At 44.1% G+C, this 17568-nt stretch overlaps 1 protein-coding gene across 1 annotated transcript in view; it reads right to left on the minus strand.

The window, feature by feature from the left end:
- The window catches only part of slc24a4b (solute carrier family 24 member 4b), a 28833-nt gene extending 22189 nt beyond the window's left edge, over positions 1-6644 (minus strand). Inside the window, 1 exon segment of the mRNA XM_034527663.1 lies at positions 6055-6644. Within this exon segment, the coding sequence (XP_034383554.1) occupies positions 6055-6217 (163 nt within the window). The 5' untranslated portion in view covers positions 6218-6644.
- Between the last annotated feature and the right edge of the window lie 10924 nt (positions 6645-17568).

A 17568-nucleotide genomic window follows, 5' to 3' on the forward strand; every position in this document is an offset into this window, starting at 1 on the left:
AAACAAAAACAGCTTGGCTTACCATACATTCAACATGAATTAAAGCAGCTATAATCTTGCAGCGTGATATGAAAAGTTTGGTGCACATGTTAATACTAAAGATCAGCCAGAAAGGTGTAAAAAGCCTTGGAGCTCCATTTTGCACACTGTAGAAACAGCAATGAAAACTAACATGGCTGCTCTTACACAAAACTATGTTTTATGACCCAAAAAAAAAAAAATCCATGATCATGATCACGGTCATAAATCCGAATAAGGTGGCTTTTCTTTAATCCGTTAAAAGTTCTCATTGATGTAGATATGCAGTTTTCATCCGGCAGCAGCAATAACACATCAACATGCAGCTGCTGTGCCGTTATGTTTTTGGGTGAGAGTGGGAGGAGGAGCGTACAACTTTCATTAAAACGCTCTTAAGCCTCCTAAATGAGGACATAAAAACTGCTGTCCCATAGCTATCATGTAAAATCACCAACGCCCTGAGAAGTCACATTTTCATAACATGTCACCACACAAAAGGCAATGTGGATTTGACAAATCAGTAACTTGCTGCAGGATGATTTCACAGTATTGCCGAATTCTCCATTATGAGCAGATCACTAGGGAATACCCTGAGAACAAGTTGTTCAGATTACCTCTGGCTTGCCGTTGTAGGTCACACAATGCTTCAAAGTATTGCAGAGTCTGTAAGTGTCTTCCTGACCATGGGAATGTGCCTTTAATACAATGATAATACTGATATACTAAATTTTAAAAAAATCGTATGTCTATAAAATGTCACTCAAGGGTTATAAATGCCCTGGACAGGGCCCAGGCCCTAGGCAATGTCAAATTGCTTGTCTTTTTTTCCCCCACCAACAGTGCAAAACCTAAAAGATATTCAGTTTAATATCACAGAAGATAAAAGGAAACCGGTTTAAAACTTGCGAAACTATAAGATTCATTTTCTGGTGATTAACTATTAAATTAATTGATTAGTTTTAGCCCTAGTTTGAAGTAAATTAGAAACTCTGTACATATCCTTGTCAAATTTGAAGTGACGGCATTTTGCACACTGAATGTTTGCGTACAGTGAACAAGCATTTTCTACTCTCCAACCATTCATATGTTTCTATGAAGTCATCTACCTAGACCGCATAGTATTCTTTGGTGTATAAATGGCTTAATTAAAATGGCTTTTAATCCGGTACAGTTAGACAGCCTGACGATCAGCAGGCGCTGGACAAACAGACTGTACACAAGGCGACCGCAGCTGCTTCTCACAGCTCTACAAGCCAAAAAACACCAAACCATCCAGTCCAACCTGTTCCTCTACACTAACCGGCTCAGTTTCACTCCTCTTACGGTCTCTGGTGTCCGCTTTTTGTTTAACGCCATCTGATCAATTGTCACAATAAAAACACTGTCCAGCGTAAGGGGAACATGTGGGTATTGAAACATGTGGACAGCGTGCCAAAAGACGATCCTTTGTCATACTTGACAATAAGAGTCATGTGGGCTGTTTCATTGTTGGACACAGTGGACCATTACAATGTTTGCATGACAGTACATCTAAAGTCAATTTCTCCGGGCTCTTATAAGTAGAATCACTTGACCACAACTATGAAATGTTAGTCTTCAAAGCACGATTATGTGCCGTTTCGTGGAAAACGACTGCATGCATCTCTGTGTCCCTGTGACAGCGCGGCTCGTTCAGTGCACTTGCGTGCTGTGCTTCCTGCTGAGCATCTGAAAGGAAAAACAATCAAGACACAATTCTGCCAGGACTTCTAGGCAGGCTTGGGGTTGAATAAGGACGGCAGTCTGTTGTGGGCATGACTCGCGTTGATTAATTGTCGTATTCTTCACGTTCAATGACCAGTGTTGGTGTTGTGAAGAGCTCGAGGTCTTGATTGCTTCCGATTAACCCTCGTTAGTGTGGCAGCAGAAAATCGCAAACATTTCAGATTTTCCGGGTGAATTTGTGGACAGAAGAAAAAAAACGAGGACGTAACATTTACTGGTGGTTGGGACACATGCTGCCAATTTCACTTAGTCTTCGGCTTCTCTGGGAGAATCTATTCCAGATTAGACCTGCCGCTACCTAAAATGTCTAACATGCTTTTACAACAGCAAGAAAGAGCTAAAAACTAAGGATCAGCCGCTCTGCAATGGAAGTTAAATGTTCCCCTAACTGCCGAATTGGCAGCCGCAGTTAGGGAGCCAACTTCAGCGGCATCCTTGCATCTTTGCAATGCCCACTTTCAGGAGCACAGTTGAGAAACTACCAGTCAACACACAAAAACGCAGCGAAGGCAGCCATCTTGAATTGTGGACTCTGTGCAATGACAATTGCAATGCACTCAAGCAGCGCTACCTGCATTTAAACAATGGTTTGACTACTCGTGGCAACAGAATTCTCAATAAGCATTAAACTTATACATCCAAAGATAAACCCCCACTAGCCAACTCTGATCATAATGTGCATTTCATTTCATCCCACAAGGCCTTACTTAAAAATCAGAAAACCGTAAGTAAAAAATGTCTGGGACAACGATGGCATTGAATCTCTGACAGTTTGAGGCCACAGACACCACTCGAGACCATATTAAATTCTGCAGAGAAAATGTCCTACCTCAAAAGATAATAACTATGGAGCCAAACAAACCCTCTATTCCCAAAGACATTAAAATAAATAGTGTTAAAAAATTAAAAATCACATTAAGGAATGCCAAGTGGAATAGGGAAGAGACATTTAAAACTCACTGCTCAATGAACCCCCAAAATCTGTGATTCTATGAAATATTAGATGAACCAGCAAAAACTAGGATGAGAAGGCCAATAAACTTAATGACTTATGCAAAGCATGCTGTCAAGGAAATGGTGACTATCGACCAGTTGCATAGACTTCCGTTATGAAAATCACCATCAACCTGTTAAAACTAGGGATCACCTGTTCACTACCTCCCTCTCCGTGTTCTTACAGGTGCAGCAGTTTACATTTCTTATCCCTACTTCAATAAAATATTTAAACCACAGATTAAATAAAGATAAAATTGAGATGGAAACCAACACTGAAATTTGTTTATTTATTGATGATTGACTATTTTTCAGTAGTAGCGCATTATGTAATCTATTTTAGCGTCTGTCTAGGTTTTATAATTCCCCTTGAAGTGTTCTTTCTCGTTTCTTGTGGCTTTTATGGATGCAGTCTTGGTGAAAGCCCAATTCAAATGTCCTAAAATGTGGGACAATAAAGTAAATCTTGAGCTTACTTTTTTTTTTTTTTTTTAAAGCCGCCTCAGATCTTTTTAATCATTTGAATATTTGGGCTGCAGGTCATACTAAGACATTTTTTAACAATTGGAAGTCACTTTGAGGTCTAAGAAGTTGAGACATTTTAAATCTTATGATATGTTTGTCAATAAATGTATCTTTAATTTTTGCCGGGGGGTCAAGAAGTCTGAATCTTTATTAGCCGATTAGGTGCACCATTTGAAAGTTGATTCTTTGCTAAAGCCATTTTTAATCAAAGAAATGCCATGTTCTCTTGTTCCAGTCTTAAGGTAGATTAGTTATTAGTCCTCCATCTTTGGGTTCGGGACTGTTGGTCCAAAAAAAACATTAAGATGAAAGCATAAATTGCTCAACATTGGTGAAGGTTATTATGCGCGTCTTAAAGTTGGTCTAATTTAGAGATGAGCCCATCAACTTGCAATAAGGCCAACCTGAAATTCTGCTGTTACATTAAAGATACTACATCTACTTGCTACTTGAGCACAAACAAAAAGGCTGCGAGCATACTTTGATTAAGACCATAGCGAGGGGCAGCAGTTGTTATCCTCCAGCTCCTTCCAATCCGCTCAACAGGACGATGGATCAAGGACAAGCATCCCTTCATCTTTCCGTACGCTGAAGACTCTCCCCGTAATCGGGGATCCGCCTTAATGTTGACACATCGCCGTCTGCCTGTTGCAGATATCTGTCAGAGCCGAGCCCGGCCTTGCTTCTCATAAACACCTGTTCTAGTCCCCTATGCGCAGCTGTATCACACACACATGCATCCCCCCCCCCCCCCCCCATCAGCATGCGCGACAGCATGTAGCGCCCCACCCCTCTTTCATGGAGATGTAGCCCAGGAGTAGTACATCAAATCCTATCCATCTGGACCATTCAACACTCCCATCAATCAAATGGGTGGCAAACACATGACACAGGTTTTTACATCGACATGACAATGCGTGTTCCTGTTGGGATGGATGAAAGATGAGAAGGGCACAGCTATTCAATTACACAGATCGGATAATGGTGAGCTTTGGGTCTTGTGGGTGCAGAGGGGATTTCTGGTCTTCTCTCAATAAAACACTTCCTCTTCATGTCACCTTGAAATCCCACTACGACCACGACCGTCACCACTGCTGGTCAAACGGGAGGAAAGTCACAATAAACGCCTTCTGTTAAATGCCCACACATGACAATCATTGTGTGGGTCAGGAGAACTTGATTAAATGCAAAAAGAAAAACAAGGCAAGCCATTAGTGACAGAGGGGGGCTTACTTTAGCTCCCATTGCCTGCCTTTGGAGATAAGAGATTTGCACTCGCCTGTATGATATCATTCAGAATAATCTTTTAAGCCTCTTGTTGTTTTTAATGTAATTAATAAAACTCCTGATACAGTTAGAGATCTACAGTCAGGCAGTAGTTTGTGGTGAATGTACAGCCTGCTTTCAGTGGTTGCAGATGGACAGAGCCCACAACAGGGTCTGGGACCCAGGTTAAGGGTTAGAATCGCTTTGAGAAAAAAAAAAAGTTTGAAAAAAAAATCTAATTAAAAAAGACCAAGCCTCTTTCCCATGCTCATATGAATAAAAACAAAAGCATCAAGGCTGCGAAATTCACGTTGGCACATGTGCTATTGTTCCCTTCACATGAACAGCAATGCGCTGGAGGACGGTTTTGTCTAGTTAACCTCAGATCAAAAGTGGTGTGTGTGTCAGATATCATTCTTCACCAGCAAAATGTCAAGGTTGCTTGTTAGATTACATAACGGCATGCGAGGCTGTGTGGGATGCTCTGCGTGTCAGCGTTTGCGCGGGCCTGAGGTAAGAGTTTTGACATGTGTGCATGGGGAGGGAGGGCATGTTGTTCGGAGTGTGTGTGTGTGTGTGTGTGTGTGTCTGCATCGGGGGAATCACACGCATAAATCAGCCATCCGAGTCGGCGGCTCAGTGAGCTCCGAACATTAAGCAAACCAACGCATCATCTCAGTGGTCTCTGCGTAAAATCAGGATCCCTCGACGGCCATGCGGAACCTGGACACGATGAGGCTCGAGCGGGATTGAGGTGATCCAGTGTGTGTGGGTGTGTTCGTGTGTGAAGCCCCGGGCCAGGCGCGATGATGCCAGCACCAACCACCATCCTGAGCTCCAGTGTAGTATGACCGACGATATGCTTGGCGACAAACTCCCCCCCCTCCCCCGCCCCCAAAAAAACAAATTATATAAAAATGTGGGAGGGAAAAAAAAAAAAAAAAAAGGCGCAGACGAACCAAATTGCGCTAGTTCTGGGATCAGTTACTTGATCGCGGTGTGCATGTGGAGCATGAGGTGTGCGTGTGCCGTGATTATGAGCCTCCCTTCTCAAATTATGAACCTGCCGCTGCCACCGCGCGCACACTGCGGCATATCGGGGACAAACAGACGCATGTGTATCCAGCACAGAGATAACATTGTTAAAAAAAGGCAATAACCTGCGCGGTGGACTTTATCTACCAATTGAGCTGGGCCAAAAACACCGAACGCGTCCTGGGCTATTTACTGCATATTAATAGAAACTACACACACACACCATCTAAATGGGTAGATGGACATGGTGGACCTGCTCAGATTTGAAAAAGCAAAACGAACACACCGCGTTCATCCCCTGCCCTTGACACGAGCGCGCAGGCCTCTGGGTTTGGTTATGTGCTCGATGCGCTGGAATTACAATTAGCCGAACTGCTGTGCATGTGGGAACATGGTTTCACTGCAGCTCCGGCCCCCCCCCCACTCCACTACACTCCACTCCACTCCACTCACCTGTCTTGGTCAACAACGCCGACATGCTCCACGCCACGAACAGGGCACTGCAGATGAAGCACACCTGGACGAAAAGCATCTCCCTCCTCTTGCGAACTTTAAATATCTTCGAAAGTATTGTCTTTTTGGACGCGCTCCCGGTGTCGGTGTCGTCCCGCTCCATGCTTCCGAGCCCGGCCGGCGGCCACTTCTTTGCGTCCTTGAGAGCCGAAATAACTGCCCGCCCCGCTTGCCTCTTCACACGGAACACAGCCGGGTTGTGGTCCTCATGTCAGGCTGTCCAGGGCGCAGATGGAGAGTAGTGAAGCGGACAGTTCCCTGTTTTCCTTTCTTTTCTTTTTTCTTTACTTGTCCTCGTCTCCGCCGTTCAGAAGATGCCTCGAAGCTGCTGGGACTGCGACTGCTGTCCAATGACACGGCGGTCAAATTCCGATACGGGTCTCCGAATCAAATCACTTCAGCGATGCTCCTGAATTCGAATGATGGCCATCGGACGGGCTCCCATTGCAGCGTGTATCCTGTCCCGTGACACACTCAGACACACACACACACACACACACACACACAAAATCCCTTCAGCTGCAATATCCTTTCTCCGTGTAGTTTCGGTGTTCGGCATGAAATGCGTCAGCGTGCCGCCATAAACGTGGACTCGCTCAGCTGCGCCGTGTCGCGAACTCAACGCACCTGCGCCCGTTAAGTGAAAGCAATCTGTGTTCATCAAGGTTAATTGTTGCAATCGGCCAGCAGTCGTGCGGCTCGCGTCGCTCGGGCGCCTCCCCCCTTCACGCGGATTCCTCCTCAGTGCAGAAAAGCAGCGCTGATGAGAGGAGGACCATCAGCTCGCCCTGCTGCCGTCAGTGAGACCGGGCCCCTTTAACTTTCCCCGAGGACTGCGTATGCGAACGGCCGGTATAAGGAACGTGCTTCCCCCCCCCCACCCCACACGTGTCTCCACCTTGAAATCTCCGTGGCAGCGGCTCGTCGACCACCCTGGACCCTGGGGGGGTCCGGAACGCTCTTATTTTGCGCGTCGCGGTGAAAGCCAATGGCTCAGGTTGGATGTGTGCGGCGATGCGTGCCGGATCACGCTGCTCCAAAACAACACGGATCACGCGAATCCCACCGCGGCTGTGTTATGAAACCAAAGCCAGGCATCTCTCTGGGTCCCGAGCACAGCCCCTTCAATAACTGGCCTCCAAGTCACCTGCCATCCTCTTTTTGATATCGTGCTGAATAATTGAGGTTATAGATCTTCAGGCTCACAGGCATCAGCCCCCCCCCACCACCCTTTTAGAATAATTTCTCATTGCTTAAAGGTTGTGTTTTTTTTTATTTCGCCACGATTATGGTGGTTTATACGTTTTGCCCTTCAGAAAATTGCTTCACATGACATATAAATGAATAATGTAATGGGGACCTCTTTGTCAGCGTGGCAGTCATAAATTAAATGTGGGTAAATATGTCCTGCAGTCAGTGATCATAAGGCAAACTATTACCAGTGTAATGCTGTGTATTGGGAAAAGCATTACTATGAAGGAGCTTGTATGTGTAGTGAATTCTCCACAAATGTATATGTCAGCTGAAGTGGAACTGGATTTAGCCTCCATTACGTTCCTAATTAGTTTTTGATAGTTAGCAGCCCAACAAATGTGTCACCCAAAAGGGCAACTCCTGGAGGCGGCGTGTGATTGGTGGAGCTCAGGTGTCTCGCTCACCTATTATTTGGTGATAGTTGTCACCTGGAGCTGTGAGGAAATAATTGGACAGTTATATTCCCTGGACTCCGGAGTGCATGTTCTTTGGAGAGACCAACATGTGAATGCACGGCATACTTTGATCTAAGTAGCCAGTTATTATGATGGTGCAATTTGATGTTGTGGTTAGGAAAATGCATTACAAACAGTTGGGATATCCCCAAGATATTATCTGTTTTATCTGTTGTAATGTGTCCTCCCTGAACAACACACAAAGGAGAGATTTACATTTATTTAACAACTGTTCATAAGAAAAGACCTGCTGTTTGCTCTGAAGCAGATCTCTTCTGTTATTACCCGGCCTAATTTTTAGACTGCTTTTGGAACAATTAAGTCGCTTCCCATTACTGAACTTTGAATAGTTTAATAGATGGTGGAAGTTTCCACTTAAATTGTTCCGCATGTTGGGGAAATACACTTATTTGCTTTAGTTCCAGAGAGTTAGATGAGAAGATGTATACCATGCTCGTGTCTGTAGCTTTAAATAGAAAACTACATTCAGGAGTTAGCTTAGCTTAGCATAAAGACTGTAAATAGGGGGATGCTTAGATTGCTCTGTTTGAAGCTAACACAATCTGCATGCCAACACGTCTAAAGAAAATACAAGTATAAGAATGTGCTCGGCTATTTCTAGGTGTTTATAATATAACGTGTTTATTAGTGTGCATTAGAGGTGCTTTTGACAGACAGTGATATCGATCATTGCATCTAATTGTCAGCAAGAGAGAAAATACATATATTTCCCAAAATGTCTAACTATTCTTTTAACACTTGAGTGCAGTGTTGTGTTAAAATTACAAACAGCATCAGGCATGTGTGTGGGGACTTGTGAGGCTGCAGAGCCGAAGCTGGCTCCCAGCCTACTGCGGGTCACCTTAGCTGTCCATCTACACACAACAGGTTGACAAGGTTGAAGCAGTGTGTCAGCCCTTACATGCCCACTTAAGCAACAAAAAAAAACGAGCAGCATGTAAGGGTCAGAGGGCTCACACGCCGACGCAATCTCCCGCAGACTGAGGTTATGTAAGATCAGGGCTGTCCCTGTCGGTGTATTACGAGGCAGACCTCCAAAAAAGCATTGCCCCTCATATCCAAGACTTTGTGTGAAGGCTGCTAGTTAAGCATGTAAGGGGTTGCAGGTTATTAGACAGGGCTTTCTGAATCTGGCGCCAGGTCTCATCTTCATCCTGCAGCTTGGGTCTTCTGCATACACACACACACACACACACACACATACACAGACATACACATCAACATGTGTGACCAATAGTCTTGCCAAGGGATTATTCCCCTCCAGGCCCATGCCCATACAGCAGGCAGGCAATTGGGGAGCAGTGCCAGGGCCTGCTTACAGAGCTTTAGCCACTGCTTTACACTCCCTGGCCTGGTCAAACATGCACACATGGCCTCCTTTGCCCGCTGCAGGACCCAATGAATGGCCACTGATCCGCAGCGGAGATGATAACGTGTGTGAACTGTGGTTTTTAGCCGGCCGGGAGACGGTGAGAGATTGGCTTTGTAGGAGTGTTTTAATGTGGACAGATGTCGAAAGGAGCATTCGGTGTAATGTGAATGTGATGTTTGATATAAATGCTAAGCATGTGTCATGTCCTTGCGCTGCAGATCACTAATGACTCGATGTCAAGGGTGTTAACAATAAACCATGTGAGTGTTGCACAACGATTGACTCAGCGCTGCTCATGTCGGCTTGCAACTCCATTTCTGCTGCGGTGATTCATGTGGTGTATTCAATGGTTTAATACATTAAGGTCCAGCAGAACCATGGCTCCGTTTACATTATGGTTGGCTATGTAGGCTTTTAAAAAGTAGATGGCTTTTTAGAGGTTATGCTCAGAATTAAGCTGAGTCTGTCACCAGATCGTAAATGATTATCAATTGCTATTTGCAATAATAGCACATAACTACAGCATGGTGAGGTATACAATTTGAAATGCTTACTGAAAGACAGTAATAACATAAATTGTCCCATTTGGTTATTTCTGCAAGTGGAATTAGTTCACTTCTGCGGTTGAGAAAACAATCGCACCACATGGTCCGTTGAGTAGTGGTTGTTGATACATATCACCTAATCTTCCATCAGAAAATATATTTTTCCCAGTTGTCATGAAGTTTTAGATATTCAAATGTCCATTTATTTCTGAGGAGTTTAAAGAAAGACTGTGATTTGATGGTTGTTTACAAATGAGAAGTTAATATTTGATGAAATAAAATGCACTTGTTATGCTAGTGCACTGCAAGCTCCTGTGGCTTACATTAGTAAGCAATGACTAGCTGTTTGTCGCTAACATTAGCGACAGCAAACTGGACATTGTGTAACTGACTTTACTGAGTCACAGTCGCTGTCTGTATGACTCTTCTCAATTAGTGTGACTGTTACACAACATTTCAACCGGTTCTATTTTGAAAGAGAAACAGAAAGTAGGAGTCCAATCGGTCTCATCTAGGTTGCCTAAAGATGAAGTTAAATGATGATGTCTTCTAAAGTAACCAACTCTTGCTGATACAGAGGGAGAAAAGGGCAACTGGAATACAGCATGTCCTTGCGTGGCGACACAATGCTGGGATATCCCATGGATAAGTGGCACTGATTCTGCTGAGTAATGTTGTGGTGGATAGCGGCGCCACTGAGCCAAAAGAGAAAGTGCGACAGCTTCAATTATTGCACTACTGGCATCATAACTAATATTGTATTATTTATCTGAAGCAAGTAAACAGATGGCGAAAGAAAGACCCCAATGAACCTCTTTATTTTCCCTTTATTTAACCTGTGCCAACTATATAGCCCACTTCAGCCAATGGCTGGTACTAATAGTACAGTACAAGCTTGGCGTACATGCACACACACACATGCATACGCACACAGGACATGTCTCTGGAGACCTGCTGATTTTTACTCCTTGCATAAGCTCCTCAGTCAGCTGCAGGAAAAAATGAAATATTAATTGTGAGTGTTGAGCATTCTGTGGCAGCACTGCAGGTTTATTTGTCGGCCCGCTCAGGTGTGAAGAGTAAACGGGGCAGAGAGGAGCATCCGAGAGTCTAATCTGTGTATTCTAGAGGCAGCAGCCATCTCCTGTACTGCTCTCTTCATCTTCCAGGACACGGAAACTCCCCCATACAGCTGTCGTCAAACATAAGGCAACTCAGCCAACCCAAGACGGTCGGCAGCTGTGCCAAACATTGTGATTCATACGGTCATGTTACATGCCGGTGTATAAGAGCCAGAAGACAGCAAATGTATCATGTCTGTGTGTTTCACTCCTCTTCTGGCTGCGATGGATTTCTTGATCTCTCAAAACATTCTGTTTCATAACACGATGAGCATGATAAGAGCCTGAGAGGTGTAGAATAGGTGCTTCAGTAGCTACACGAGGCGGACTGAATGTGACACTTGTTGTATATTATGCAATCCAGCACAGTAAGCCATGCAATATGCTACCGTGGTTAAGCCTATCTTGTTTTGTTGAGATGGTGTCAGAAATTGGTTGTTCCCCTCTGGCTGCATGTATTTGCTGACGGTGAGTGTGAGACAACAAATAAAAGCAAGGAAGTGGACCTTGATTTAAGATGGTGTTGTCAAACAACTCACACGTTGAATTTGAGGCTCTAGTTTGCTGTAGATATCTCCTGAACACGTCCGATGAAATATCCTAAACATGTCACTTATTATTTTATTTTTATGTACAGCTCTTTCTTTTTTTCATTATTCTGGTGACAAACTCTATTAACAGTTTGTCCAAACCAGCTCATTGTTCTATTTTTATTTATTCCCTCCACATCCCCCTCGCCCCCATGGGCCCAATACATCTATTTGACTTTTTAGGAGGGTTTAAATCATTTGAGCATGAGCATCATGACCGTGTGATTGGCTCCCTCTGAGAGACTTGGCCTTCTGTAATGAGCTGCACATAAATAAGTCCATTATTCTTTTGTCTACAGAGGCAGAAAAGAAAGGGTTGGCAGGCAACGAGTCAACTTTTCCCCTTGCAAGGAACAGTGGAGAGTCCTATTCAGACTGAGCACAGAGGTTATGTCAGCAGAAACATGCAGCCCATTCATTCTGGACAGATAGCATCAGAGTTGGATGCACAGGCTACAACGTCTATATTAATGCGGCAAGCAGTACTCTGAAGACAGAGGGCAAGTGAGGCTGAGTTCCTTCATTCACTTGAAGCCGGGGGTGGAAGGGTGTGCAATAAAGTCAGTGAGCCAGTAGATTTCCCTGCTGAGTGATTTCCTCCCCTTGCACACCTCCATACTGGACACAAATGGTATAGGCACTGTGTAGTAGGAGGATGAGTAGGAGTTGTTAATGTCATAGTCACATTATTCATAAGCAGACACGAGGACTGGAACGTGCTTTTTTTATTTTTTTATTTTTTTTAAGTAATCTGAAATGTTTTTAGAGTGGCATCCCGCCATTTATACACATGAAGATGAGTTAGCCTGTCATGAAGAGTACCGCTCAGGCTGCGAAAACAGCTGGATCCTTTCTGGAGGGAGCCTTTTAAAGTAAAAACATAATAATAACCATGAGACATCACATTTTAAAAGTTGTATAGCTCGGTCTGAGACCAAAGACTACCCCTTAAACACGTGCTCCCAAGAGTATTAAAGGTGGGGGAGGGTCATGTGGTGTTTGTGGTAGTTTGAATAATTGCTAAATGTGTTTGGTAAAACAGTATGCAGCGCAGAAAGCACGACACAAATCTCGGGGGGTTGCGGTGACATCTGCATTATTACATAATCTAGAGGCTTCTCTTGCAAAGGAGATACTCATTTGAAATCTAGTTTTAAAGCCTTTATTAATCATCTTATCTTATTTCCTTAATCAAATACAGTCACAATACCACAAACTAATATACACATATGAGGGGACAGTAGGACCCCATAGCCCATGTTTGGCCTGGGGTCCGCACTAGGTTTAATTCAGCCATGAGTGCAGACTTAAGAGATAAGAAGTAGGCGTCTATGGAAGATCATACCAAATGTCTTGGTTGTGATGTGGATTCAAAGAAAGCTAATGGGTAGATCTTTAGGTGGATATCATTTCCTCCCCCTTACACATGGTCATAATGCAATTTCCAGGATCTCGTGTTAACAGCGGCTTCATAAGTGAGTTCTTGATATACACATAATGACGGCATATTCACAGCCTTTCCTTTTGCTTTTATTAAGTGAGATTTTCCCAGGTAAAAAGCATGAGAACTTTAAGGTTTTTGCTTTCAGGTCAATGCTTTCAGTCATGAGACCTGAGAGCATCACTAGAGACGGTCAAGTCACAAGAAGGTCTTCCACTGGTCAGCCCCAAGTCAAGTTTTAGGTCACCGTTTTGGTGACTTAAACCAGGCTCAAGTCTCAAGTCCACAGCTCTGGGATGTATTGTATCCGGCATGAGATGGGTAGAATTGGCCACAAAAGAGAATCAGAGTGACAGAAAGCATTAAAATAAAATTGATTGCACACTGTTCATATTTGTCTGGTGCAGCTCACTTACTTTGTGCTACGAGTTCAGGATGATTTGGACATTCTGTTTGACTGCGGTCTGCAGGCCACAGCTCAGAGCGCTGGCATGTGAACTGAACAGCACGAAGATAAACAGTTGTGGTGCTGAGTCACTTCTCTGGATTCTCACTCCTCGGTCTGGCCGCTTCTCATTCCCACCTCGGCATCGTCCACTGCGGATGATTCAGCCTTATTACACGGCCCCGCGCGTCACGCCACAGAGTCATACCGAGTGTAGGAGAGACGTCTGCAGGGGTAAACACAGAGAGCGAATCCTCATCGGGTTGTCTGAGCTTGAATGAATCATCGGCAGGGTCTCCTCCTCGCTCTTAAGGTGGTGTCGGCGATGTCGCATCAGGTAAAGGCCGGCTCCCTCCGAAGTGATGAGCGGAAGGAGCAGACCAGCCAGGTTGCATTCTGCTGACTGGCTGGAACCGCATGTCAGCCTGAATGCAGTTTGCTGAGAGGCGGACACGTGAACGTGCCTCCTGATCCTAGGGCCTGCATGGCCTTAAGTTACAGAACACCAACTGGTCAGGTTTGTTTTGCTTCTGGGAGGAAGAATGCGCTGTTTGTACACAAGCCAAGCAAAACAATCTCATGTGATCTGTCCTAAATATCCCGTCGCATACACATGATCGCTAAGTCCCCCGAATGTCTCTGCCAAGGGAGAGCCAGCCGGGATGAGTCCACGAAGCCATGAATGCACCCAACAAAACGCATTGTTTCATCGAAAAAGGAAACGTGGCAGCTGCAGTATTGTAGACTGTGGATAATCTGGCAGCAAGTGCCTTCGTGGATTTGTGCTCGTGAGCGTCCCCGCTTTGTGGACGGGTGTGAAGAGCAGGTTGCATAAGAGGATCACCTCCGTAATGGTGTAATTCAGGATTCCTGCTCCACACAGACAGCCTTTTATGTGAGTCTTACAGAGAGGGTGGGCCAGAGTGCTTCCTTTACTGAAGGACAATTACCACAGGAAGATGCTGGCACATGAGGATTAGCCACAGAGGCAGGAATTATGGGAGAGATAGAGGAAAAAAGCCTTGAGGGGAATTAGGATGTGTGGAGTGGAGAAGAAAATTAAAAGACTGAAAACAGGAAAGGGAACAAACAGAAAATCTACCTGATTAAAAGGCAACTCCACCCAAACAGATTTTTAGAGAAATAGTTGACAATTTCATTTCATTCAGATGCGACTGCCAACGATGCCGGCTTTGCGATCATTTACAGTTTGTTGTCAGTTCTGTAGCTTTTCCCCAATTAAGAGATGCCTTAGCTCTCAGAAATGACCAATATATCTCAGACTCAAAATTACAACTTAGAGACTGGCATGAATGTTGAAATTGGAGTGTTAATTAAAAAAAACAATGTATTTTTTAAGCCTCCGCTCGAAATAATACCCAAACTAAAAAGGGTGTATCTCTGCAACCACAAGGGCTATTTGAATAATGTTGATGTTATAATAAAGGCTATGTGAGCATCTGTTCAGACATGTAAATATAAGTATATATGTTACTGGTTAAGAGCAAATAAAGATGAAGCACAGAAGAAATTAAAGTTTCAGGTTCGTCAAGGGAAAAAAAAAACACTTTCAGGATGATTATCTCTTTGGAATGATGCAGCTAAAAGGTCTGAATCCAGATCACAGCACAATATGTGAACAGTCTCTCTGCAAAGTTTGACTTTGATCAAGTGAAGCAGAACAAAGGCGAGGTCTCCAAAATGGGCATTTGGGCACATTTTGGCACCATCTGTGCCATTAGAATTCTCTCATGTACCAACCATATATTTCACTTGTATATTACTTATGGTGTTCAATACAATACATCCAAATGCGGCAGTTTTTGGCTATTTTTTAAAATTATATTCAACAAATAAAAATGATATATATATATTCTAAATCAAAAGACAACCACACAAATGAACTGTTGAAACCAAATGGCTCATATCTCGGTGATTGGTGCAGTGATTTTGGTAGATATGTGTGCAATCTGTGTGGAATCGTCTTGCTTTTAGCTTTCTGGCTTCTGATGGCACCGAGCTCCGGGATGCTAGTTCCGGAAACCGTGCAGAGTGGGCCGACTCCTGAAAAAATTATGATTATGATATTTTAATAATTATTTTAGTTGGTGTTTGAGTTGTGTTGAAATGGCTGACTAGTTCTTGTAGCCCAGGTTCTGTTGTTTAATTTGATGTCTAACATCAATATATTTGCTCATGATTATTTTAATGTTTTACACAGTTTAACCATAATGTGTCAATACGGGGTGCTCGGTGTTAGTAAATATTGCAGGCCTATTATTTATTTAGTTTTCTCCGATGGTGAGATGAAAGCATAACTATGGTTTCATAGAAATTCTCCCCCTTTTCACATTATTATATTGATGTCTTTGGCATTAAGTGGTCTGCTTAGTGAGAAGACCGGGAATTCAAAAGGGATTAAATTCATCCATCCACCTATCGACGCACATGAATGAATAAACACAACCAAGATTCTACTTTTTGAGTACCGCATCGTGCCAATGAGCACAGTGTGAAAAGTGGAGGGGGTGGTCAACACGGAGACAGGTTATGGATTTATGGATTAGATGTGGTCTGACAGACAGGCAGGGCACTTGTTGAGCGGAGAGCAGATCTCTTGCTGGCCTCCAGGGGGCAGAGCGGCCTCAAAGCCCCAGGGAGACTCTGCCCTGTGCTCTGGGCTTAGCTGCTCGTTACATTAAAACAGGGGCTTCTGTGACAGAGTCAGCATTATGAAAGCTAAGAGGATTAGCTGATGGACATTTCTGGCGTTGGCGGTCAATTATCAAAATGAAAAGCAGTGACTGTGCAGGGCTGGCATGCTCTGTGGCACAGAAGAGCTCCTCTCTCTCCTCCTCATCTCTCTATCTCTCACTCAGCTGCTGTCTGTCACAGGTTACTGAGGTTCGGGGTGGGGTGGGGAATAAAAGGCACCGTTGAGAAAGTTTTTGTGTGTGTGTGTGTGCGAGCCACGGATTAAAAAAGAGCATTTAAATTTTAATGTTTCTAAAGTGCAAAACTGTATGTTATGCAACTGTGTAAGAACAGGCCTGCACGTCAGCCAGCCATCAGTGCTCAAGTGTAACTCCTCCATCCATGTGCATGATCATCACACACACACACACACACACATACACACTGCTTTCACTGTCCTACTTGTGTGCGTGTGGCCCCCAGTGTAGGAGGAGTCTCCACCACTATGCTGCACATGTGATGTTGGGAGAGTTCTGGGTGAAGAGGAGTTGTGCGAAGGTAGGAAGCAGGAAGCGGGGAGGGGGTGTTTTGGTATATCCATAAAAGTGGCATTCTGCAGCTGCCAGTGTTAGGGATCTACCCCCCCCCCCCCGGGATTCACACAGCGCTGCAAACGTAATCAACCAAGTCAATGTGGCACCACGGCTGCAGCGAACACATCTCTCCCGCAGTGACACCCTGCCTTCGCCCTCGCCTCCATCCTCAATGCCAGCAACATCCCGTCTTATCACCCCAACTTCCTAATACGCCGGTTAGACCTCACTGGAGCGCAGCAGAGGTGAGGCTGTATATCCATGTGTGCCTGAAAAAGATAAGAAAACAAACTGCTGAAGCATTTCATTATTTTTCTACCGTGTCACGAACAGCCAGGGAGGTGTTATTTTTTTTTTTTCATTGCTAGTAGGCTGAATTATATTCAATCCCAGTTATCTCTTCGGGGACAGTGTCATCTCACCACGGTATTACAGATGGTCCTGCTGCATGGGCAGATTTGATATGGGTATTCAGGGGCCGGTTAGATGCAGCTGAAAAATGTCTCCATCTGGTGTTGCAGCACTAACTAGTTGAACGAGTAGGCAGTAAATGTTGTATTGATACATGCAGCACATGCACAAATACACATCTAATATGGACAGAGCAGGGTATCATTTTGGTACAGTTTCTGCACCTAGAATTATACTTTTCAATAGATTAGTTTGACGAATATTCACTTTTCATTTAGAGAAATACACCAATATTACACATGAACATCCGTTTGCCTGTCATGAGGACTATTGAGCCTCTTGGCCATACAGTTGCGTCCTGTCGCTCTGGAGGATTTTTGTTAATTGAGAAAATTACTCTGAGGACGTCCTCAGGGTAATGTTTGGTTGTTCAAATCTTAGAATGTATCCTGCCTTACGAGCTGCAGGTTTGGGTATTTATTAGATAGCAACGGCTAAATGAAAGATGCTAT

The sequence above is a fragment of the Cyclopterus lumpus genome, chromosome 24, assembly GCF_009769545.1.
Source record: "Cyclopterus lumpus isolate fCycLum1 chromosome 24, fCycLum1.pri, whole genome shotgun sequence".
In the NCBI taxonomy this organism is placed as follows: domain Eukaryota; kingdom Metazoa; phylum Chordata; class Actinopteri; order Perciformes; family Cyclopteridae; genus Cyclopterus; species Cyclopterus lumpus.